At 37.9% G+C, this 25,066-nt stretch overlaps 1 protein-coding gene across 2 annotated transcripts; it reads right to left on the reverse strand.

The window, feature by feature from the left end:
- Nucleotides 1-7,299: 7,299 nt before the first annotated feature.
- On the reverse strand, nucleotides 7,300-21,636 carry LOC149817471 (putative lysine-specific demethylase JMJ16). Of its 2 annotated transcripts, XM_089984758.1 has the most exons (13): nucleotides 21,360-21,636; nucleotides 16,908-17,046; nucleotides 16,467-16,768; nucleotides 16,216-16,287; nucleotides 16,038-16,115; nucleotides 15,396-15,917; nucleotides 15,092-15,316; nucleotides 14,707-14,868; nucleotides 12,511-12,879; nucleotides 10,721-12,398; nucleotides 10,514-10,617; nucleotides 8,951-9,148; nucleotides 7,300-7,826 (listed from the first exon to the last, which is right to left on the reverse strand). In XM_089984758.1, exons 3-13 carry the CDS (start codon nucleotides 16,764-16,766, stop codon nucleotides 7,524-7,526), a joined length of 4,011 nt encoding a protein of 1,336 aa, XP_089840884.1. In that variant the 5' UTR covers nucleotides 16,767-16,768; nucleotides 16,908-17,046; nucleotides 21,360-21,636; the 3' UTR covers nucleotides 7,300-7,523. The 2 variants fall into 2 exon arrangements, with proteins under 2 accessions (XP_089840884.1, XP_089840883.1); XM_089984757.1 differs by lacking the exon at nucleotides 16,908-17,046 and having other exon boundaries at nucleotides 21,360-21,457.
- Between the last annotated feature and the right edge of the window lie 3,430 nt (nucleotides 21,637-25,066).

Raw genomic sequence — 25,066 nt, forward strand, 5'->3', positions numbered from 1 at the left:
CAACTCATATGACAAGAATGTTAATTAAAATAAGTTATAAGACATCCAATTTTTTAGACTTGAAATCCTTGCTTCTGCTTTTAAAATATTTAGGATTTAAAATTAGGATAAGAAACAACTTGCTTATTTGGATATGAATGTCTTTGATATATGTAAGGCTATTAGAATATGAGTAGAGAGTGAACTAATGATTTCCAATGTTTTTTTACAAATTTGACCCTCAGATGTGTTCAGCATAGTCCATTTGCTAAGAATCAACTGTTGGATCGTTTTTTGAATGAAAATACATGATTTTTGGATGCTTGAATATATATGAAAATTATGAGCCATCAAATTTTCAAGAATTAAAAAATTCTGCTTATGCATCACATGACTCAAGAGTCAATCCCTTTAAAACCAAGGATGTCGCTTACATCAGTACTGTCAGATTTAAGGAAAAACAAACAAACATGTAGCTTACATCAGTATGGTCAGATTTAAGGAAAAAAAATCATGAAAATATCGGCTCACACATCAATATGCAAAACTTTTGAAGAACTCCAGTTGTCACTCAAGGCCAAGTAATCCATGGATGTAATGGATGAGTAACATGTACAGCAAAGGCCATCCTACAAGACATCCAGGAAAATCAATCGTAGGGGATCATCCAATACAAAACCTTTTGCAGCTCTACCAAAATAATCCCAGATATTCCCAGAAAAAACTGCCAACATCTCTTGTACACTGAATGTTTGGATTTGAATAAAGTGAGGCAGCAGCTATGTGCATGCTAGCATGAAATCGCTCATATGAAACACGGAGAACATTAATTTACTTGTTTGTTTTTTGCACCCAAGTGCATAAAGAAATCTATAATACAGCAAAGGCTACAAGGGAACCATATGGGGCATCTTTTTCCTTTGAGGTGCACAAAACTCAACATTTCAGTATAGCATTTGCTATGCATTCTGTGGTCTTCAGATTTGGATGTCAACTAGCTGAAAATGCATTTGTTTCACCTGTATGAGAGGCAGCTTAACATGAAACACGAAGGCATTTGATTTCAGGTTGATCTGATCATTATAGAATCGGATGTCTCAAGCAACTTTAACAATGATAAGCTTCTTTAGCAGGATGCAGGGTAAGTCTTCACAGCCACCCTATTAGTTGATAACTCTTCGATGAAAGCATCACCAAACAATTTTACTTAGGGAGAATTCCATTTAGGGGCCAGCCTTTTGCCCTTAATTCCAAATATATGGGTCTCATGCTTCTGAAATTCCAAATATGATTCATTTTCATAAAAAAAATCCAAATATGGGCCTCTGATGAAAGCATCACCAAACTTTTCTTGAAAACAGTCAAATAGGGACCTCAGGTCTATAACAATCATATTGGAAAAACACGATTCCTTTTTGGTTTCTTGTAGTCCCTTGAAAATTGAAAAATACTCATTCATCTTAATAAAAAATAGAAAAAGTAAACAGCTTGAACTTTCAATGATGGTCCCTGTTGTAATTTGGATTGTGATTTATCCTGAGTTATAAAGGGCAGTAATAAATACAGGCCTCTATTTGACAGTTTCCAGGAAAACAGAGGCCCATATTTGGAATTATGGGCAAAAGGTTGGCCCCTAAATGGAGTTTTCCCGTTTACTTACTATTTTATATACACATTTTTAACTTTCTTTTTTCATTCCAAGATTAAATAAGAAATAATGCACACACACACACACACACACACACACACACACACACACACACACACACACACACACACACAAAGTGCTATATAAGAGGGAATCACTTGAAGCACGAACCAAGTTCACAAGCTCTAGGATTAAATATATGATCATTGAGTTTCTACGCATGTGAGTGCATTAGTTAAATAAAGGCAATCCCCAGAAATAATCAGAGATCACAGGAAGATTTTTCCTTGTTGGCATTTGAAAATTTAGGCTACTCTTCACATGCACCAATTTAGACATACTGCAAGACCTTGTGAGTCGTCTATAAGATATACAGATAGCAAGCGATCAACAATTGTCCATTATTTTTTTCTAATTCTGATTTATTACATATTTTTTTTTCATATGTAGGACAATGATAATGAAATAAAGAGCTGTTTTGGTCCAAAAGAGTGGCACACACAATAGAGAAAATAAACCTGAAGAACAGTGAAATATAAATCTATTTTGTCTATCTCAACTTCATATGGTACAGAATAACATGTATGATAATATTTTGCTTTCTAAATGACAAACAAAAATGATGCAGCTTGACATGATAATCATGATAAGGAATTTCCCCATCTATGCAACTACACTAACACCTGTACAACTGTTGTTCTCTTCCACAACAACTAGACCTTCATTTGCCATCATACAGTGAATTCTGTATTATCTTCCCTACCTATCTCTTGCATCCTACAGGGATGAGGACTTCACCAAGCAAAGCAAACAAAATGAAATCATTATGGGTGAGTTCAGCAGCATCTCTTAGTACTAGTATAATATACAACATTTAAAGCCAATTTATTTGGAAAGGGGTACAAAGAAAAATACTTGTCCCGTCTTTTATTTCTTTTGAGACTTTTTCTCATAGTACTTATTTTAAGACGTTTAACTTGTCCTGTGGCTTATGTTCTAAAAAAAAGGAAAGAAAGAAAGATGACATGTCATGTACTTTATCAACCAAGATGCATCATCAGTTAATCACTTGAACCCAAGTTGATCACTTTGTTAATGAACTTTTCTGTGAAGTTCTCCAACCTATGAATCTGGCATACTTATCTTTTAGGAAGCTCTGAACTCAGATGAACAGTTAAATCTGATATTGAAACACAATTTAGAAACAATTAATTTGGGTGAATTTGGACTTAAACATAAACCAATAAGATAAATTTGACATTTAGGTTCCATGGTCCAGAATGATGATAAATTTAACCAACATTTATATATGTGCAGTCACTGTAAGACCGTGGTGAAAGTGTGCTACTACTGATAGTGCCCAAGTCAGGTACCTGAAACAGGTTCGCCCTGCTGTAGCACCATGCTATGTAGGTTGTCATTAACGACATTTTATTCAGGAACTTGATACAAGGCTTTCTTAAATGCAGCAGATTATTTTGCTCAGGAAATTTAGAGTGCCTATGTGTTCTTTGAAGTAGATAGGTGCTACTTGGACAAGATGTAAACTAAGGTTTGAAAGCAAACAATCTTTTTCCAAGTAGTGCATTTTCTGTTGGATTTTTATGGATAGCATCAAAGCTTATGCACTTTGAGATAGGTATTCATTTCACTGGTGACTAATTCGCTTGGCCTCATGACAGGAGAAAGCATAGAATAAGGATATATAGTAGGTCAACAACCATGGGGTTCAAAAAAGATGTTCCTCGATGCAGTACATTCTTCTGTTTACTGATATTGTAAGAAGCACCTATGCTTTCAAATCATATGTAGGCATTTTATTACCATATTGTTTAATTAATGTAAATGATGGTAAACTAGAGAGAGATGACTGAATTCAACACCAGTTTAGCCTTTTATTATGAATCTATGGTAGATCATCCTCGCAAAAAAAATTCTGATCCTAAGTTGTTCTTTGGTTCCATCAATTCAATTTGTAGCCGCTTGGAAGCATTTCAAAGCATTCAGATAAAATTCAGAACCACAACCTGGTTTATAAACCACTTACAAGCAAGCATATGTGTGATTGCCATCTATTGCTGTGTGCAAGTTGACAGAATTTCTTCCTTTAATTGTTAAGAGAGTTCCATTATCATCGCAGTTTAGCTCATCAGGGCTATAGACATGCATTTCAGTAGTACATGTATTTATTGCACCAAAAATTACTAATGTCACGAGATTAGATGATTGTCACTACCTCAAGAGATCTCCTTTTGTGTTTTACAAGCTCATGTAGGAGTGAAAAGCAACATATCTTGAAAAATCTTGCCTTAAAAAACAAATTTTGGATGATGGAAGGAAGATTGATAGAGTATAATATAATAAGAAATCTTGACAAAATACAAAAGCAATGAAACATGGAAATCCTGAAAAAGGTTAAACCGTCTCAAGTGAAACTGTTTCTAGAGATAGGCTTGACAATTATAACATATAGATCCTGTTAACCTTGCAAGCAATTCCTCATGTACTTGTAAGAATTGAGAAAAAGAAAAGGAGATGCTGAAAAAGATTACTTTCAAAGTAGTGAGAAATGGATGTGACATATAGGTAACATGGACCATTTTCTATTTTAATTGGGTTCACCATTTCTTCACTACATCTTTTCCTTTAGGTCAGCCAAATCAGAAGCTTACAAGGACTAGCGGTTGTGTTTTGTGTAATAAGGAAGAAGAATGAACTAGATACCAAAAGAGCCGAGCAACAACAGGAATTGCATTTCCCAATATCCGTACTTTGGAAAAACAGGGATCAGCTTGAAGAGAAATTGATTACGAATCATGATTCCTATTCTCGGAGATTGCAATCCTTGTCACACAAGAATCTGAAACCCTGAGTACAAGAATCAAGATTCTTGGGGAAGGAATTTTGTTCCTCTTACATGGTAATTTTCAATTCCTGTTTTTGGGAGTTGAGATTCCTGAGATACAAGAAACCAAATTCCTAGCATACAAGGATCAGAATTCACCTTAATTCATCCGGCAGAACACCGAAATTTCACCAATCTCTAGGACAGCCCTAACTCCATCCCCATACAACCCCTTTTCTGTATATTCTTTCATCAACCAATGCCACAATGATACATCCATCTCCGCACCATCCTCAGAAATCCCAACCTCGCCATTCTTGTTTTTATCGATTACCACAGGAATTCACAACTTTCCCATCATACTTTCTTCCATGTTATAAAAGGGGGTGAGGGTCCCGGAGATTCTGAGAGCCGCTCTCCGCGAGGAAAGCGCCCCCCATCTTTGGTTTGTCCAATGAAACCAACATAAACGGCGTCAGCTTCCGCATCTTTCTAAGCAAACCGCCAGATTCATCGCTACACAAGCGCCCCCTTAGCACATCATTACGATTTGAGAACTCAAAATCCCATAAGAACAAACCAAGAATTCCAATTTCGACGCGATTTTTATGTCAATTAACTCGGGATTCTTCCGAATTGCAGCATCCTTTCCAGTAAATGCACGGGAAGACCCAATTTTCCCATCTTTCAAACGAAAAAAAAAAAGAAATGGGTCATCACGAAAACTATTCGTGAGTGCGATTCCTGACCTAAAACAAGCGCGGCATTCCGTGGTATTCCTTACGTGAATCGCAATGCAAGAAGAAGAATGCAAGGGAAATTGAGGAACTAGGTTAGGGTTTCCGAATCTACGTACCCTGGCGACGAAAGATCGGTGATCGTCGTGGCGCAGACGAGGGAGTCAGGAAGAGAGCTCCATCCAACCCTACACTCAAGAAAGCGCAACTTTTCCCTCCGCTTTTTAGATTCTGAAAATTTTTCAAACGACCGATAACGACGCTTTATCTGTATTTCTAAAATAGACACATATTTTAAAACTTTTTAAGGCACGTATGAAGGAGGACGTACCATTGTCAATATTTCAAAGAAAACTCATTTCTTAAATAGAAAATGATTGTACCGCATTAACGCAAATACCTACTAATTGACAAAATTATTTTCCTATCAGGTTTATATATTTTTTGAACCATTTTACCCTTCTTAGGTGTTTTGTACGAACTTATAACATTTGTAGCCTTTTTCCTTAACTTTTAGTTAGCTTTTTTACTTACTTTTAGGCAATGAGGATAATGTGTATCTCTTACCCAAAGTGGACCGTAAAGAATAACAACGGATGCTTATATTTCTTATGAGATTCGCAACTTGTTTAGGCAATGTTAGTATTTAATATGAGGTTAGCATATTCATTGGATCATTCTGAATTCACTCACTTGTTCATAGAAAATAAGCAAGAGTTAAAGTGTAGTTATTAGTTTAATATGTAATGGTGTCTAATAAGAGGTTAGCATATTCATTAAATCATTATGAATTATCTTACTTGTTCATAGAAGGTCATCACTTATTAAACATGCATTTTAAGAGATGCATATTTATTAGTTTCGAATGTGATGACATTTAATAGGAGGTTAGCATATTCATTAGATCGTTCTAAATTCACTCTCTCGTTCATACAAGGTTGCTAGTTATTAAACTCATAAATGAGGAGATGCACATATATTAGTCTCGAATGTGATGGTATTTAATAGAAGGCTAGCGAATTCATTGGATCGTTGTGAATTCACTCACTCATTCATAAAAAATTGACAACTATTAAACATGTAGGTGAGAAGATACGCATCTATTAGTCTCGAATGTGATTATATTTAATAGATGGTTAGCAGATTTATGAATCGTTTTAAATTCACTCATTCGTTCATAAAAGGTCAACAACTATTAAACACATAGATGCATAGATGTGCATCCATTAGTCTCAAACATCTGCATGTTTGTTTAAGGCATGATGCTATATATACACTAACCCTTAAACAAAGACATTCTCCATTTCGAAGTTTCTTAGGAATTTGTTGTGTGGTGAGTTTTGGATCTCAATCCCCAATCCGATTACAGGTTGATTTTCCCAATTTCTACCATTTCTCTTACTAGCAGGGCCACCAACGTTCCTGTGTAGCATTCATCCTTCTTTCAACAATTCAACAGCACATCATCCACATATTTTTGTTTAAATCGAATACTATAAAAAATAAGAGTTAAACAAGAACCATGGTTGCTTCATCTAATGCACCTGAAAACCAGGTTATTGTTTTGTTGTTTTTATATTAAATGTTCGAGCATTGCAAACACATTTTTCATTTGCAAGTTGTGCCTCCCGTTCTGCCGAAAATCGCTAAACGATTGGCTGAACCATTATATGTTTATGTTTGTATGGAATTAACTGAGTGGATTGATAGACGACTATGCTATGGCCCACAAGCATGACTGTTGGAACACCAATTACAGCACAGGAATGCAGAGTCAAGTACCAACACCATTGACACTAAGGCTGTGTTTGGAGCCTTGAATCCAAGGTATGTTGCAATTCCACTTTCCCCCAAGCTCTCATGCCCAGCTGTTTGGGAGCAGTCGTGTTGCCAAAACATTGCATTAAGAATGGAGTTGGCAGCCCCAACGACACATTTAAACACCATTAACAAGATTAACAAGAGTGTTTTTGGCAGCTCCAACTTCAACACCATATTTTGGTAACACATGGAAATGATGTTTAGATCTCAATGCAAGGTTCCCAACAGAGCCCAACAGTTGAGAACGCAGATACTTGATGCACCGAAAACCAGAGAGAGAGAGATCCATTGCATTGATTCATTTACTCAATACTGTCAATCTGTACATTTGGACAATGTCCCTTAGAGGTCGATATGCTGCAACTATTTCTCAGAACATCTTGGACCCTCATGCCACAAAATTATGGTTAAACAAAGAGAGAGAGAGAGAGAGAGAGAGAGAGAGTAAAATTACTGATCGAGATATCCTTTAAGTGGAAGAATGTGAACATCACTAGACCTGCCTTTGGCGTTCCTGAATCTCTTCCTTGAGAGCCTGCATTACCGTGCCCTTATCAAAGGATGGATTTCCGTTGCTTAGAGCATGATGCAGGGCATTAAGTTCTTCAGGGTTTGCTTTCTTGAACAGGCCTTTGAGGATACATCCTACTGCGTCCGAGGCCATCTGCTCAGAGTCTATGTTGTTTCTGTTATCCTCAGATGAACTTTTTGTAAGAGCTTTCTCTGGATTTTGATCACTTGGTCGACTGCTCCAATATTCTAAACATAAATGATCAGGGTCGAGAGACACTATTTTCTGTGACAATCAGATACCAAGAAAAAAACAAAAAATTATTTCTGCTCAAGACACCAAGTAATCATCATTATGCAGAAGAGTGCACATTTTTCATTTTACTGTCCATCTTCTTTTTCCAGTTGAACACAGCATCATGATGAGAAGAAACACAATGCTGTCACCATGCTGCTGGTCCAATAGAATTGATCTTCACAAAAAATCTCCAACCAGTTCGCAGCATGCTTCTTTGTGCCTTCAATTTTTCCCCTTCAAATGATCTCTCTCTCTCTCTCTCTCTCTCTCTCTCTCTCTCTCTCTCTCTCTCTCTCTGCATGTTACATGCACATGAGGATGCATGAATATGTGTATACGATGTCCATGGTTTATAGTGAACAATAACAAGTTCACCAACACTTGTCACCCTAGACAAATACTGAATTACAAGCCAACATTTTGTTTTGGATAGCACTAGCAAGTTATGTATTCACAATATTTTCAAAACTCCAAAAACTGGAAACTCCTGTTAAAAAATAAGTAATATGCATATACATACACATATCCCCCAGCATAGGACTCAAAATACTAAGGCAGCCGCAATAACAGGAGATCTACATGTAACTTAAGAACAAAGGCTACCCTACCAAAAGGATGTTCAAGTTGGGATGAGATTCGTATAAAGTGTTCATAGGAAAATGCCCATGTCACAGATGAAATCATAGAAATTATTCAAACTAATAACCGGTCCTCACAGCATAGAATGCATATTTTTAGTTGTGAGTGTGTGTGTGTGTGTGTGTGTGTGTGAGAGAGAGAGAGAGAGAGAGATCATAACTTGTTGAACAATCAGTAACTGCCACTTTGCATGTTCATTTTCAGTTGTAATGTGCAGGAATGCTCATACTTAACAATATTTCATATACATGGATGGGATTTTTTTGTTTTTCAACCACAGGAGGATGTGTCCATATGGTCACCTAAGGAAAATTCTAACACACATTTGGTACATAAAATAGATCAGTGAGCTGCTACTAAAAAAACAGCATCTCCTTCACTTCGGTGGAAAAAGAAATTCAAACGACAAAAGAAACCTAGTTGATTTACAGCCAAACACTTTGAACTGGAAAAAAAAAGTTAAGCAGATCTACCTGAACAAAGGATGGCGATGAAAGCCCAAACATTTTAAATCCATCAACCGATCCTGGAGGTTGTAGGGCAGGCAGGTTTTGTTTAGCATGGCTATGTTGCCTAGCAATCTCTTGATTCACCTTCTCACGTACCATGTCCCAACATTTACTGGCAGAAACATGTATGAAGACCTCAGTGGGACAATCCTCTACCATAACCTGATTTCCAGAATAAGAAAATTAGTCACATAACAATGCTAGACCTCCATAAATTTATAATTTCATAATTTCACATCATCCACTCATCAGTCCTGAGTACAACATTAGGTGGCATAGAGAAGTGAAACATCATGGATCTCAGCATTAAAAAACTCTGAAATTACATATTAGCTGATGAAAAGTTAGAACTGCGATTTTCTGGATACCAGTCAAGATCTTCATGTCAACAATGTGGCACATTTCAGTTTGTAACTAGATGCAGTTCTATGCCAGTATGCCACTACTCTCCAGTCTCCAAATACAAGCTGTACAAAGCATGGGTAAGAATCTGATGCTGCTCAAAATTCCACACACACACACACACTGTGTGTGTATGCAACTTTATCAAACAGAAATCTTATCCTTACCTTTATCAAACAGAACATCCATCATTTCTAACTTTACACATCTAGGAGATTATGCTGAAGTTAGCTTCACTGAGACTCACAATTATCCGTATCATTGCAAGATACTGAAGGTATTCTTGCTAAAAAGCTAGAAGAAAAAACTGTCTTGTTATCATTCATCACCTCAAAGTCATCTTAATAGGTCTATCTTTGCCTATTAGGGATTATTGTGAAGGTTCTGATCCATGGCTGTAGAGCAGACCTTTTTTCATCTTAGCAGATTAAACACACGAGTTTTCTTCCTTCCAAGTCAATGTTGAAGGACTCTGGAACTTTGAAAACCAAATTGCATAGCTTCAAAATCAATTTCTTAACTTGCAGTTAATGCATTGATGTTACCAAAAAGTGTCGTGAATCATACACATATACCCCTTACTAACAAGGATTAGTAGGTGCTAGAGAAATGCCACCAAGGATTGCAGAGTGCAGACAATGTTCATCAATGATCGAAGTTACCAAGACAGTAGCCGACCAAGTTGGTATGAAAGAAAAAGCAAAGCATCTGAACTCAGCCCAACTCTGTTCTAACTTAACAGACTCGATCTAAACCAGAAGCAGCACGTCTCAGCTCTGTTCTAACTTAACATTACAAAGTTGTAAATAGAGAGAGTTGCCTCTGGGTAGCATATAATTCTTCATCCTTGGATTTCAAAAATTACTTTTGGATTTACATGGGTGTGATTTGAGAAAACCAAATCCAAATCCCTTAGTGACAGATTTATGAAACTCCTTAGAAATGATTTATAGAGACACTCGTATACGCAAGCATGGCATAGTAAGAAATTGAAAGATTTAAAAACTAAAATAACAGTCGTGTGGAAACAACAAAGACAAATATGTAAGAAACCAAAAGCAACCAGAGCAGTAGCTCATGCTTTACATCTTTAAAACAGAAACATGGAGCAGAAAAGCAATTTACCCTGAAGAGTGGTAAAGAATTTCCCGAGTCAAGGATTTCTGAGACATAGTAACACATTTGTGTTGGATCAAGAACACTTAGGTATCTAACCCGGCTTCTGAACCCTGTTAAGGAAATAAGAAGAAAAGGTTGAAAAGGAATAGAACTGCCTAAAAGTACATTCTTATCAATATAATTGTACAAAACTCCAAACATAACACAGCATACCCTTGGGAAATATCGTCTGCCTGTTACACCATGCCTTTCCAGGGACCACAAGTCCAAAATCCAGCAGCTCTACAGTACAGTTGAACCTCCTTACCACTTTTGCAATGCGAAGACCCTTTTGGCAGTTTCTATTCAGATTTTGTACAACAATAGATCGACTTGATGAGACTGGAGACTGCATACAGGACCCATTTTTCATTTCAATGGTGGTGGGATCAGAAACATTTTCACCTTTCTGCACATTGCTTAAGTTACCACAAGAATTCAATTGCAAAGGGTGAAGGTAGTTCCCATTGCTACCTTTATTCGCAAGCTGCTGTTTGTTAAGGCCTTTTTCTGATGACAAATCTTGAAGGTTACTTGAAGAACTCAAATTACCCTTGCAGCTTTCATCTTTTCTATGGGAACTTACAGCCTCTCGGAATGAATGGCTAGCCACAGTCTTAGTTGGCACACCAGACTGTTTAGGTTTCCCATTGACCACAGTTGATTCATCAGTCTCCAGGATACCAGAAACTTGGTCTTTCTGAGAATTACTGCCATCAGTTTTATTCTCAACTGTCATAAACCTTTCTAAAACTTTCACATCTTTTGTGGTGGACTCTTCCACTTTCACCTGGATAAGTGAACCACATCCCTTTTCAGCTTGATCATCATTCTCGTCATCACTAAGACAAATAATATTTCTGTGAGGTGTGCTTGATCTAGACTTACTACTTTCTGAGTTACTCAATTTACTGACAGTAACTGAAGCAGAGAATATGCTTTTGTGCACTTTAATAGAGTTATCAGGGAGCTTAGTATAGGACGTGTCCTCTTCTAAAAACTGGCAAACAGGGAAGGATTCCACTGGTAGCTTTGGAACTGAGAGCCCATCACTAATCTGCAACTTATGGCTGCTTAATTTGGAATGGCTAGGAGAACTTAGTTCACGAACATCATGATCAGAAAAAGCTACACCATCTTCACACCTTACTTGAGATGGTTCATTCAAGTCAGACATTTCCCCTCTATCCTGTTTGAAAACAGAATCTTGAGCATTAGAAGCCAACTCAGTTGTAGAAGCTTTTAGTTCTGGATGTAATGGTAAATGACATGCTTTGTCCCCAACCAGTTCTGCTGTGCTCTGTACTGTATGATCTTTCATTTTGGTTTTGCCAAAAGAGGTTGGCTGTACGAGAGGCTTGTTTGTTTCTAACTGCTGGGGATGAACATTAGCAGTATTTTTCAATGAAACATCATCTACTGGCTTTTGTTCTTCTGGCTTTGTCTCTTCAAAGGAAAGATTGCCAACTAATGCACTTCTGTTCTCAGACTCCTGGGATTTCTCCTTCTTTGTGACATGTGAACTCAAAGAAAGTCCTAGATCCAAATTTGCACATCTGTGTATTGAACTCAATTTCCCTCTCAATGCTTCAATACATATATCTAGGTCAGTTAATTCATAACGCAAGAGGAAAAATCTTGTACTCCAAGCACATGAGCATAATTGTTTTGCATGATTTAAGCATGCAAATGTATCTGGAGAACATTCACAACCAGCTGCAGAGAGATGCAAATCATAAAAGCATATGACACACTCCCTCTCATTGGTAGCATCAAAATTCACATCCATTTTCATAAACTGTGTAGGATTGCAGAAAAACTGCCTTCTGGCACGCTCTATGTCCACACGGGTCTATGTAAGAAAAGAAGATTCAAGAATAATTCTCAATTCAGTTTAGCACAAAAGCACATTCTACAGGACAAAATCTCACTATCAAATAACACTAATGTTCTTAAATGTTTACCTTCAATGCCATTGTCAAAATTCCATCCTTTCCACAAACAGCTTGCCATCTTAAGTTGCCAGGAGTCTCTTTTCTCAGAAAGTGGAGCTCCCATAGAGCTCTAACAGCTTCTCGTGCTGCCCCTAGTAACAACTTGTCATGAGACAGGGATGTTCTACGGTGTTGCTGAGAATAAAGTTCCACAGCACTCTGTCCATTTGGCAACCAGTCAATAGGAGCAACATTCACTGCCTCAGCACAATTGAACCCACAGTTAAAACCAGAATGATAAGCCCGAGGGAAGGTGAGAACAAACTCCCCAGACCGCTGAACACATCGATAGACAGGTACACCTTCTAACTTCAAAATCGCTGGTGAAAGTTGAGTGACCTGTTCAATGAAATAAAAAGTAAAATAAATTCAGAGGTCAAGAAGGCATTAGAAAAATAGATTGAACACATAGCAAAACCCAAGTGTGTGTCTCCAGGAGACATGACATGATTCAAACCATAATGATTTATAATACAATCACTGCAAAAGGACATCAGAAAATATGTCACCCACGTAGCAACCCAAGTGTGTATCTCCAGTAATATATCAGTCACGAGTCACATAATTGAAACCACAATGATTTATAATCATTCTAAAGGCTTAATAAATTATCTTCTAGCATTCATTTTTTGGATTCTCAAAGGCTACCGTGCCCATGCCAACAGTGTCATAATTTGGACTGAAGAAGGGATTAGACAGGTGTCCACTAGAGTCAGCTTTACATTCAGCTCAATCCAAGTCCTTCATCTCTATCAACTGGTCAGCCTTTTCTTTTACATAGAAGCAAAAGAAAAGAAAATTCATAATTCAAAAGTTATTATAGTGGAATCCCAAAAAGAGAAGGGCAATGATTAACAAACAAGTGCAAGAAAATGCTTCAAGTAATCTATATGCAATGTATGCTTCACCACCATATAGATAAAACTCGTCCATCCAAGTAATGTCAATGCAAGGGCACGACTTCGGCACATAGCTGAAATTTTTTCTCTATATTCATATAAATGACAGCTTATTGATCCTAAAGTCATTAATAAACTTAATCCATGAGAACACCGTGCCAAGATCCAACTGCCTAATCTTAGCTCTTACATCCCTGTGCACTGCAGTACCTACAAGAGTCCTTCAGCTATGCAACTATTTGAAAGACTTCCCCATGAACATATTGCATAGTCATCGTGTTAGAACTTTGTGGTTTAAGGGCTTGACTTTTACGCACCTTAATCACCCTAGGGCTTTTTGGTGACAGTCATCCTAGATTGGGCTGCCAAGGACGTCCGCTGTAGAGCTTAGTGGTAGATTAGGATCATGGTGGTTTAAGGGTTTGACTTTACACACCTTAATCACCCTAAGGCCTTTCAATGTATTAGTTAGGCGTCTAACACATTAACATCAGCCTCACAAGGAAAGTAGCTACGTAAAGTAGCAGCCCACCCTTTGTGAATAATAATGAATGAAACATTTGTTAGTAGAGACCAACCACCTAAAACTTTCTCAGCCTTTGACATCATCACTATACACAGCTGAACTAGAAAGAACATGAAAGAAATAGTGGAAAAACAAATAAAAGTGAATTTAGTTTTAAGGCCAGCAAAAGTCAAACTCCCCCTCTTTCAGCTCTGCTTTTTAAGGATCAATCCCTGCTACAGCTTAGATTGTTCAAGCTTAGATCATTACAAGCTCAAGTTATGCCAAGTTTGTCTCATGATCATAATAAAAATACTTCTTAATTTTGCAAAGAGATACATAGGCAGAACTAGATATTGTTTGTTGTTATCAAAAATTTTATACATACATTAATAGGAATTAGGCCTAACACAATTTCAAATGAGAAAACTTCAATCATTTCAATTTGTTGCTTGTAATATCCATCTCTAATCTAAATAATAATCTGCAACACCAATCTCAATGGTTCGCCTCAAAAAGACCAGCTATCCTCTTGTCTGTAAGGGGTGACAGCAATGTTACTAAAATGAAAGAGTATGAAGACTTTATTCATGCACAACAGTCAACATTACCATTCCAGAATGTTCTCCCTTAATGCAAAAGAAACATTCCTATGTCATGCTAAGATTCAACCTCAAGGAAGAATAACATGCATAAACCTATTGTGCAAATCTTGCTGAATTTGAAATTGCATAATTATTTTATGAACAATTTACTACGCACGAGCTTATGAAGCAAGTCAGGCTGTTCTTCAAACAGGTCAGGTAGATGCTTCTTCATGGCTGCCTCCAGTTTCAAGGCATGACTTCCTGGGACACCGTACCACAATTTTGGAGCACCCCAGTGCATGTAGTTCAGTGAGTAAAGATGATGGTCCTCAACATGCTGTGACAGAAGAAAAAGAAAAGGTAAGGCTCTTTCCACAGTAAAGGGTGAATGCATTTGCATCCAAAATCTTGTACCCCGTCTCCAAGGTCAGATTAAGAGAAACCTAATATGCAAATGTCACATCATGCACATAGGAAATAAGTGAACTATTTTCAATGTGTATGGAACTGGATAACCTACTTGCTGTATCATGTAAAGGGCCTAATGAAACAGAACTCACCCAACAAAATGATGAAAAGCACATCCCTATATACAACCATGGCACTAGGACACCAGAAATATCACTTTTCTCGAAAGAGAGCACAGATCCTGCTAGCCTGGGGAAGTTATTTAAATTCCAACCAGATCTCACGTATGCATCTGACTCATTGTTCCTTGAACCAGAGTATGCTTTAGGAAACCCACTGCCAAATGCTCCAGTTTCCAGATCGGCCCCATAAAGTACCTAGAAAGGAAGGATAGACATTATAGCTTACATCCAAAGAATGTTTAGAGGCAAGAAAGCAAGAAACCATCTCAGTTACCTCAATCTCTTCAGTTGGCTTCTCAACCATCCGCCAGTATTCACCCTCAATATCTTCCACGGATGGTTCCTGTTGATGTTTAGCTTGACCCTGGCTTGAGCTTGACAGTGGATCTGTATCCTTCATGCCAAAGTACTGCCCAATAAAATCATCTGCATACCTCTCAAAAGATTCTAGAGTGAACTCTGGGCCAGGTAGAAATCCAAACCTCTCATCCTCATTAAGGCCCTCACGTACATCTGTGGTTCCTGCATCATTATGGTGGCAGGATGTCCCTGTTCTCAAGCACCTCCTCCTTTTTTTCTTTATATGCACAATTCTGGATTGTTTCCTCATAGGTTCTCGATTTTGAAGTTTATCGAGTTGTTGAATTCGTGTCACAAATTTAGCATTTTCCCATACACGCTTTTCCTTAAGAGGACATGGCGGTTTCCATGAAGGAGGTGGGACAATACGGCAAATTCCATATGGTTCCACCATTGGTCGTATACTTGCAATATACTTCAGAGTATCTTTAAACTCCTGGATAAAGTGATTATAAACATCTCTTCAGAAATAAAATTCATAATATTCATAAGAAAATTGATTTTCATTTTGAACATGCAGAAACACAAGCTAAAAAACTCAGAAGTGCCAACAAACCTCTTCATTGGGGTAGAATACAGGAGCTTCATTTATGACAGGCCTGTGTGCATCTTCCGGATGCCATCTTGCTACTACCTGTTTAAAAGTGAACTCAATCAAGAAACTAAACAAAGACAAGCAAATAAAACAAGATAAAAAAAACAGTAGATATCACATTCATTGTCAACAACTCAACCTTTTGGCAGTTGCTACAGTTTGAACACCCATGAATAACACCTTTTGGTAGAGGAGGCTTTGAAGAGTGGTTCTGGAGAAGGGAAAAAAAAGATAAATGAAAAAAGGAAGAAAACAAAACACTTGTTACAAGAATAAAGAAACTATGTACTCTAAAATCTTATACCTCTGCTTACTGAAATTTTTTTATAATCTCCACTGACAATAAATAAAACTTCCATAGCAAGACATAACAAGATACAAGATGCTCACCAGGTTCAATGGCTCCATGTCACATTCCTCATCTGAGCTTACATCAAACATCCCATAATTTATCCAAGACCTTCGCCTAAGACACCTGGTGAACTTCACATCATCGCTGGTGCTGCATTCAGTATCCATATCTGCCTGGTTTACAAGAGTTGCATCTAGTGGAGATACAGAACTCATTTCAGCATCATTATGAATCTTCTTCAGGGTGAATGATGTAAGTGATAAAAAGCCATGTGGAGAAAAAGGCCTCCCAGATTCTCCTTCACCAATGTGAGGTTCAATACATTGTGTACCCATCATAACTGACAAGTCCAACAAGGAAAACATTATTATTAGACAAAGAGGCTACAGAAGAGTACCTAAACACAACCACAAACTGTCTTAGAGACGCATTTCAGTAGAATAACATCTATTACTGTACGACAATTGAGGACATCTTACCAAAGGCCAAGCATGCAACAAAAAAATCAGTTTGATATCCATAAAAAGTCCTCGATGCTAGTGCTCTCGGAAAGACAGTGACACATCCACTATTTCAGAAAAATGTGTCATCATTGCATATTTCCTGATACCAGATACACTGAACCAAGAAGAATTTTTCTGTTAAGTGTCACAATGTCAACCAAAGACAACATGAGAATTATGTTTGCAGCTATAAAAAGATTTAATGCACCATTAAGCATTCATACTAAAGTGCTAACAAGAAATCTTAAAATATGATCTATGTTTTTTTGAAGGAAAGTTGCCAACAGGTAAAGCTGAAATTTTCACATCTTCTATTCGGCTCAAAAAGTCATAAAACATCTACCAGCTACAATGACAACACATCCAAGCCAGATTAGTTATTCCTTTTCCACTTTCTTTTTCCTTTCCTCATTTATAATCAACTTCCTTTACTATACTTAAGAGTGGATTACAGCTTTGGACATCTAAACACCCAGAATGAAAAGTTCTGTTAATCAGACACCGATAAATGTATCATGGTTGGCCATAGATTAAAAAAAATGTTGTATGAACAAAGCTAAAAACTAGATGCTGACAATGTATGTATGTGTGCATGGTTAGAGTAGCATTAGAATCAGAAAATAATGCCGACAGTTAACCAAATCATCGATGGATCCGAGGTGAATCTACCTATTTCCCATAGGCTTGCTTTTTCTCAGTTCTGTATACTAGGGAAGTTGGATTATTGACAAATGGGTTTCTGATTTAGTCAGGTCAATTATGGTATACAGATTCATAAAAGTTTAACTATCTTAGTCTGAGTCTAATCCAGCTCTTCCTATGTCGGAAGCAACACGTTTAGGCATTAAGTTAACAATATAGCTTCAGACTTGGAATCGACACTCAAAATCTAATGCCAAATCTTTACTAAGAGAATAACAATTCTAACCTCCATGTCAAGATTTGCTTTCATGATCAATGTATGTATGTCATCGGATGTCTTCCTGTGACTTTCTCTTGTAGTTCTTAAAAACAACCACCAAAATGAAGGAAAGAAAAAAAAATCCATATTCTATGACCTCAGAGATTATCCAAGAGAAAAAGCAGGAAGTAAGAACAATTTAAGGTTGCTTCAAGGGAACCATAGCATCCAAAAGCAATTGCTTGGTCAAAAGAATCTTCTTTCATTAATTATAAATCTGACTACAATATGGGTTGTGCTCCCAAGGATGAACTGACCAACTGGATCATGCATGAAGACAATGAGGGCGAATAGATACCCCAAAAGAAGAGACACCAAACTAAAGAACCACAGCTTGAGGGCAAGGCATGCACACAATCATGGTGGAATGACAGCACGTCCACTTTAGGTGTTTACGGTTCTTGCCCGTCCTAAGGGCATTTGTTTTGTGTTTTGGGTATGAGTATAGGTCCTTTGATTGTATTTGGACCAATTATCTGTTTGAGTTTGGTTGAGCTGAGTACGGATCCATTACAGTTGCTTGGTGTCCAAGATAGGATTAGGGGCAAATAGAAGCCTTCCATGGTTCCCTCCGTGCAAGAATCCAGCCCTTTTTTAATGGTGTCTGCAATCTAACCAATTGTGGCATCCAAACTCCTAGGCCAAGACTTAAACATCCCCAGAAACTGTCTTCCACACCACACCCATTATAGCTGCAAACAACTGGTGACTTCATGCAAACACGAACCTTCACGGCCTAACATTGTTGTCGCATCCACTTGGACTATTGCAAACAAGAACATGAGAAGGAAAGCACTTGAGTTTCACACAGAGTTACCGGAAGCTTCTTAAATAGGTGGGAAGCCCGATTTCCGGAAACTCGCTTTGTCACTTCCGAAGCTTGATGGGAATCTCAATTTTCCCACGCTTCTCCTATGCTTTTCACATGCTTCATCTACTCTTCTTATATGTTTTCTCACTCTACTTTTCATATTTTTTGTGTTTTCTCTCACGCTTCTCACTCACTTCCATGTGCTTTCTCTAAATTGGCAGTCATCATTTATAGATTTTGTTAAAAATTTAATTATTACACTAAAAAATCTTGAAATTTAAGAATAGTCACTTTTATTTTAGCTTTTATTTGCATTCCATTTCTATTCTCATTCAATTCTTATATTGCTTTTTTTGTATTCATCGCTTCCCACTTCCTATACATTTTCAAATGCATCGCTTCTTGCTTCCGCTTCCTGTATCGTTTCCCGCATCTGCTTCCTAGTCTGACAAACTTGGTTTCACACAACTAACCGGCTGGTCCCCCGCTAGATATAGTGGGGGTTCACGCCCAAGTTGCTGGTCACCCTCTCCATGCTACTCCAGCTGGTATGGAACAAGATCAAACTGGGGTGTTCCATCAAGCACTTAGTATGTCTATAATATTAAACAGTCCCCACACCAAAGAAGTGTTTCATCAAACATTTGGCATGCCTTCATCATAGTTTAGACCAGACCTTGTAACTTCCAATGTTGCAAGGGGCTTATTGCACCAAAGTCTGCAACTCGAGTTCCCCATTCATCATCTTTTTGCTGAGGATCAACTCTCTGATACCAATTGATACTTCTCAGAGATCGTCCAAGAGAGTAAGAGTGAGAGCAGAACGATTTAGGATTGCTTCAATAGAATCCTAACCTCCACAACCAATTGCTTGGCCCATGCGAAACTTCAATTCCCTAATTATGAATTCCATCACAATAAGTATTTAGAGACTTCTTCTGACTTGGACACTTAGAAACCCTAATGGATCTAGATAGATCTATGCTCAATTCAACCAAAGTCAAGCAAATAATGAAACCAAATACAATTAAAAGATGTATACTCATAACCCAGACCTAAACCAAAAACCGGAAAGAAAGAATAAACCCCCACAGTGGACATTGCATGATCTATGTGATTACATTTGATGTTCTCATGACAGATGGAAAATGAAACAGCCTAAAAACCTATGTCTTGTCTTTAATTGTCTTATATGACAAAAAAAGGTATTACAAAGCCAGATGGGCAACAAAACAAAGAACAACTGCACTCAAAGCACACCTTGGCACTTGGCCGGACAAGGCAAAGCATTCATCTTTGACTGTAATGAGGTGCTAAAAGCCAGGTGATTGTCCACCTCCTTCAGGGACTACCTTATGTCATCTAGGCACCTGCCTAGGGCTAGACATACATGGAGCATTTGTCTAGCCTTTTCGATCTATGAATAGCCAACCATGCATCTCATACATGAGTTGCCTGCATAGAAGACCCTTATGTGCAATATGTAGGCAAGAATCCCTCTCATTCATCTTACCTCTGCTACCTGTCCGTATAGGGTTCAATTTAAAAGAAAGGCAGCTACCTCACCAAAAGCTTTTGCATTTTTGGATGTATTGGATGATATCCAAAATTGTCTATCACAGAGCTAAGAATGAACAATTTCATGTACACATATAACACATTAATGCGGAACTCTGGATTAACCATGACAAGAACAACCAAAACATTGGAGAAATTATAGCAATGCAAGCCCAACTCAATTACATTCAACCTAACAGAATAGAGATTATGTGACTATCATAACTTGCAAGTTATTTGGCTACGTGGTATCTAGCTAATTAACGTCTGAAACATAAATGATACTTCAACTGGAAGATCGTAAACCTAATAATTTTTCAAACTACCATGATATTGAACCCTTTCCTTAAACACCATCAGATGGAATAACTAGAACCATCATTTTTACTCTAAGAAGATTGTAAAAAGTCCTATAAAAGCCTAATGACATCACCAAAACTAAGGATTCTAGCAATATATGGAACAAAAGTCTCCATGAAACCACCACCTACTTTGCAGCAGTAGGCTTTGGCCATTAATTTAACAAAAGTGACATCAAACATTCATCAGAATGCATATAGAAAACGAGGAAAAATAGGAAGCAGAATAAAAGTTAAGGGAAGAATGTGGCAGTTCCCTTACGGGGTACCCATAGAGTTCTCATAACCAGAATTATCTCCATTTTGTTCGAGATTTTTTCTATTTCAACTAAAATCACATAATTAGTCGATAGACATGAATCTCATCGCTCTTGCAGAAACTTGAAAGCTAATAAGAAACCCAAAAATCAAATCATTGTAGACCACTAAAATCATGCAATCCATCATAACACCACCACCAAATACCCAACAGCACATCCTTTGATGTAGATCTACTAATCACAGAAAATCAAAGCATCAGTTTATGCATACAAGGGCATCTATTCACCGATCGTTTAACATCAACGGGGGCAATTTCATTTTCCAATTGTGGTTCCTCATAGTGAATAACAAATCATACAATACGAGACACACGCATGTATATAATTAAAATCAGTAAAAGAGAGACAAAATTAAAGAACATCAAATACCAAAAACTGTGCATCACAGTCAAATCTCTCGAATTAATCATTGCAACTCACCTATTTTTGCGCAGCCCACTACTCCAAATCGTTCAATCGTTGTTTTCAATTGTTGGGTACCTTCAAAATTTTGGAAAGATTAGAAAACTTAACAATTCTATTCCCAATTCTATTGACGATAATGGTTTGCCTCAAAAATGCCCAAAGTTCCAAAAATCGTGTCAAAACAAAAACATGGGAAATCTGAAAAAGTCAATTTCATTATTATTGAAGAATATCGGAACCAGAATTTGAGCAGATCTAACCCTAATTTCTCCATCAGGTAAACACCCCAAAATATGCGTACAGCATAAGCAAATAAAGGAAAAATATATATTTTGTATTAAAAAGCCGCTGGTTTCATGACACGGTGGTTTGACATATTACTGGGTGCCTACAAAACCCTTGTTTAGGAAACTACTCATCCTCTGTCACAGTAAATACACGCCCTAGGTATCATGAAAATTAGTTATTAAACCCTGGTTGTCATTATATATAATGAAATATAACACAAAAGAGAGAAAAAAATCAAAGTGAAAAAAAAAATAGATATATATTATGTAAGAAAAATAATGACAACCACACATCAGGTGTTCTACATGAATATGTGTTTGATACCTTTCATGTGCCCAAAACAACTAAAATTAACCTTGGTCATACCCATCACCATGTGTAAAAGAACCCCAACAGTTTGGTCAACCTTAGCACATATACAACAACAAAAAAAAGGCAATTGGAGAGAGAGAAAAGGGTTTACCTAACTGGCTGGGTAGGATGACTTAAGGTTGAAGGGAGAGGGGCTAAGGCTCTCTTATTAGTTGGGTAGTTGAAGGACCACTTTCTCACACTCACTTGATGTGGGGACAACTAGGCAAACTGTTTTTGAGGCTGAGACTAGGGAGGACACCCCACCAGGCCACCACCCACCCTTCTTTAATTGGGATTATTATTAGGGATGGCAGTGGTCCGGTGCGGAGGCAGGGACAAGTTTTTCACTCCTGCCCCGTCTCAAAATTCTATTCTCCATCCTTCCCTTCTTTTCCGAACGGGTTTGAATTTAACCTCTATCTCTGTTTTATGTCCTGTATTCCTGATCCAAATGACGGAGGCCTGTTTCTTCCCGATCCAATATCATCTTCGAAAGTATGTTAGTTATTTTACTAACAGAAAGCATAAGTCCAATCATTCTCGTCCTCCATCTCCGATACAATCGGGGCAGGTCCCATTATCCCCAGTCCACTGCCATTCTTAATTATTATTTATCCATTTTCTCTTTTCATATTCTTTTTTCTATTTATATGCTTTAATTAAGTGCAATTACGACCTTACCATTACTTCTGCATTAGATTTCAAAAGTGCCACTGGATTCTTGTGATGTCCATTAAGGCTGTGAAGTCGTCGGTTGAAGCAATCGGCCAGTGACACAAGATTGGTTGAATAGGTGACCGGGTGATCTCCCCAAAAGCAATTCTTTAGAGAGAGAGAAAAAAAATGAGTTTAATCGGAGCATATGGGTGTCAAGTGTCAACGGGTCAGTTATAACCTGATTCCTACCGTATCCAACCCTATAAGGTCAGAGTTTGGTTACAAAGAAGAGGGTCCTATTAACTATCCTGGTTGGATAAATGAGGTTTGATTACTAAATGGGTCGGGTATGGTCTATTAAATTTTATACCAAATCCAGGTTCAACCCTAGTTCTGATTAAGATCCGCAAATTTTCAATGCAAAAACTTAAAAAAGATTTTTTTACAGTATGAACCAGGCCTGATTTATGCAAATCTTATATGGTTCTTTTGTGAAAATTTTGGTCAGTCACTTAGTCAGATCTGGGTTTGAAATCACCCATTTAGGAGCTCCGACCCATTGACACCCCTAGGTAGGAGCAACTCAAGAAGGGTGGTGTGCGTTCTCCCCCGAAGATGACCGTTAGCTACATCTCGTGTTCGGGGGTCCCAATTAGTGCCATGTATAAGAGCTAGTAGAGCTCGTATCCCCGTCTATGTCAGCATCACTTAGCATCAGAATTTGGTGTGGTTGCAAAGACTTAAGTACCATTTCCTGCTATGCTCGTCATGAAACGATGGCTCAAGAAAATTATAAAAATATCCTCTATTCAAAAGAAGAGAAACGGCGGTTCGAGAAAAGGACAAAAAAAAAACCTTCATCCAGAAAGTATTATGTTAACTCTTCAAAGTCCAAATGTTTTATTTTCGCCCTAAGCAGTAAACTTTTGCGCCAACTGCTGTAACAGGAGCTTCCTTTGATAACACAAACTTTGCCGTCGTCTCGAGTCGAGGTTCCCACCTTATTTTTTAGCCTGTTTTACAACACATTGTTGCCTTCTCGTCCCTGCCTTGTGTTACAAAATATCCCCGTATTCGTGATCGATTGGTTCGATCATTGGTGCAATCGGCCAATGACAAAATATTCCCGTGGGCGTCATAGACAAATTTGTCGGTCATCTCTTTTTACAGTCTTCTCTTCTTTTTCTTTGTCGTTAGGCATTATGGAAGAAAGCATTGAAGCACAAACATTTCACCCAGTGCCATTAAGGCGTCGTGAGTACCCTTCCATGTCATCATGCTATTGTTGAAGAACGTATGTCGTCTTGAGTGTCATTAAAGCATTATTTTGTTATTGCAGGTGAATCTTGTCCTTTTGATGGTTGGAAACTTATTGATATTTGTAAGACGCTGGGACCTGTTGACAAGAATGCTTGTTTACAAATGCGAGGAAGGGTCTCTACCCCATCCGGTATCCTCCATTCACTCAGTATATGCATTGTATCTAGGGGTGGAAAAATCTGACACGACCCGCCAACCCGCTTCTTAGTCGGGTTTGGGTTTGGCTTAAATGGGTTCGTGTCGTAAACAGATCGAGCTGCCTAACCCGTTTATTAAACGGGTCGGGTTCGTGTTAGGGGTATGCCAACCCGCCAACCCGGCTGACTCGTTTAATAAACGGGTTAGGCGGGCGAGTCAACCCATTTACTCAAACCCGACCTGCCAACCCGCCCACCAACCTGTTTACCCTACCCGCCCGCCAACCCTTTTACTCGAACCTTACCCGCCAACCCGTTTACTCGAACCCGACCCACTAACTCGCCCGCCAACACGCTTACCTGACCCGACTAATTTATTAAACGAGTTAACCATGTCATGTCGGGTTACCCGTTTAATAAATGGGTCAGGTTCGTGTTTGCCACAGTCGACCCGTTTAATAAATAGGTTGGGTTCGTGTTGAGGTATGCTGACCCGCCAACCCGACCTGATTGCCACCCCTAATTATATCTCAAATCGCGGTTTTAATAGCATACTATCGATTTATGAGATATTGTTTTGTTTTTTAATATCGATTTATTTGTTATTATGCTGAATTTCCATATCGATTTGTAATAAATTTTGTGATATATTTATCGATTTGTAAGATATTATGTGTTTTGTAGTGTCGATTTGTAAGGTATTATGCTGAATTGCCGTATCAATTTGTAATATATTATGCGATATGTATATCGATTTATAAGATATTATGTGTTTTGTAGTATATATTTGTAAGATATTTGTAAAAAGACTTTTAAAACGTGTGTGTGCATAAATACATTTTTACGCGCTTGCGGTGGCGATTTCCGTATTCAAATCGTTGCTCATTTAACGATTTCTATTGAACTCGCTTCACAACATCGTTGATATAATGAAAGCACTATCGTCAACACACATGTACGACATGT

This window comes from Nuphar pumila, chromosome 13 (genome assembly GCF_984573655.1).
Source record: "Nuphar pumila chromosome 13, dmNupPumi1.hap1.1, whole genome shotgun sequence".
NCBI lineage: Eukaryota > Viridiplantae > Streptophyta > Magnoliopsida > Nymphaeales > Nymphaeaceae > Nuphar > Nuphar pumila.

What these genes read in the sequence shown, in the direction of transcription:
- LOC149817471 (XM_089984758.1), bottom strand. Translation starts at nt 16,766, where the DNA reads ATGATGGGTACACAATGTATTGAACCTCACATTGGTGAAGGAGAATCT. An exon ending in ACATGGAGCCATTGAACCTG is followed by an intron (nt 16,288 to 16,466) that starts GTGAGCATCTTG and finishes TCCCTTCTCCAG; the next exon opens with AACCACTCTTCAAAGCCTCC. An exon ending in GCAGACGATATTTCCCAAGG is followed by an intron (nt 10,618 to 10,720) that starts GTATGCTGTGTT and finishes TTTCCTTAACAG; the next exon opens with GGTTCAGAAGCCGGGTTAGA.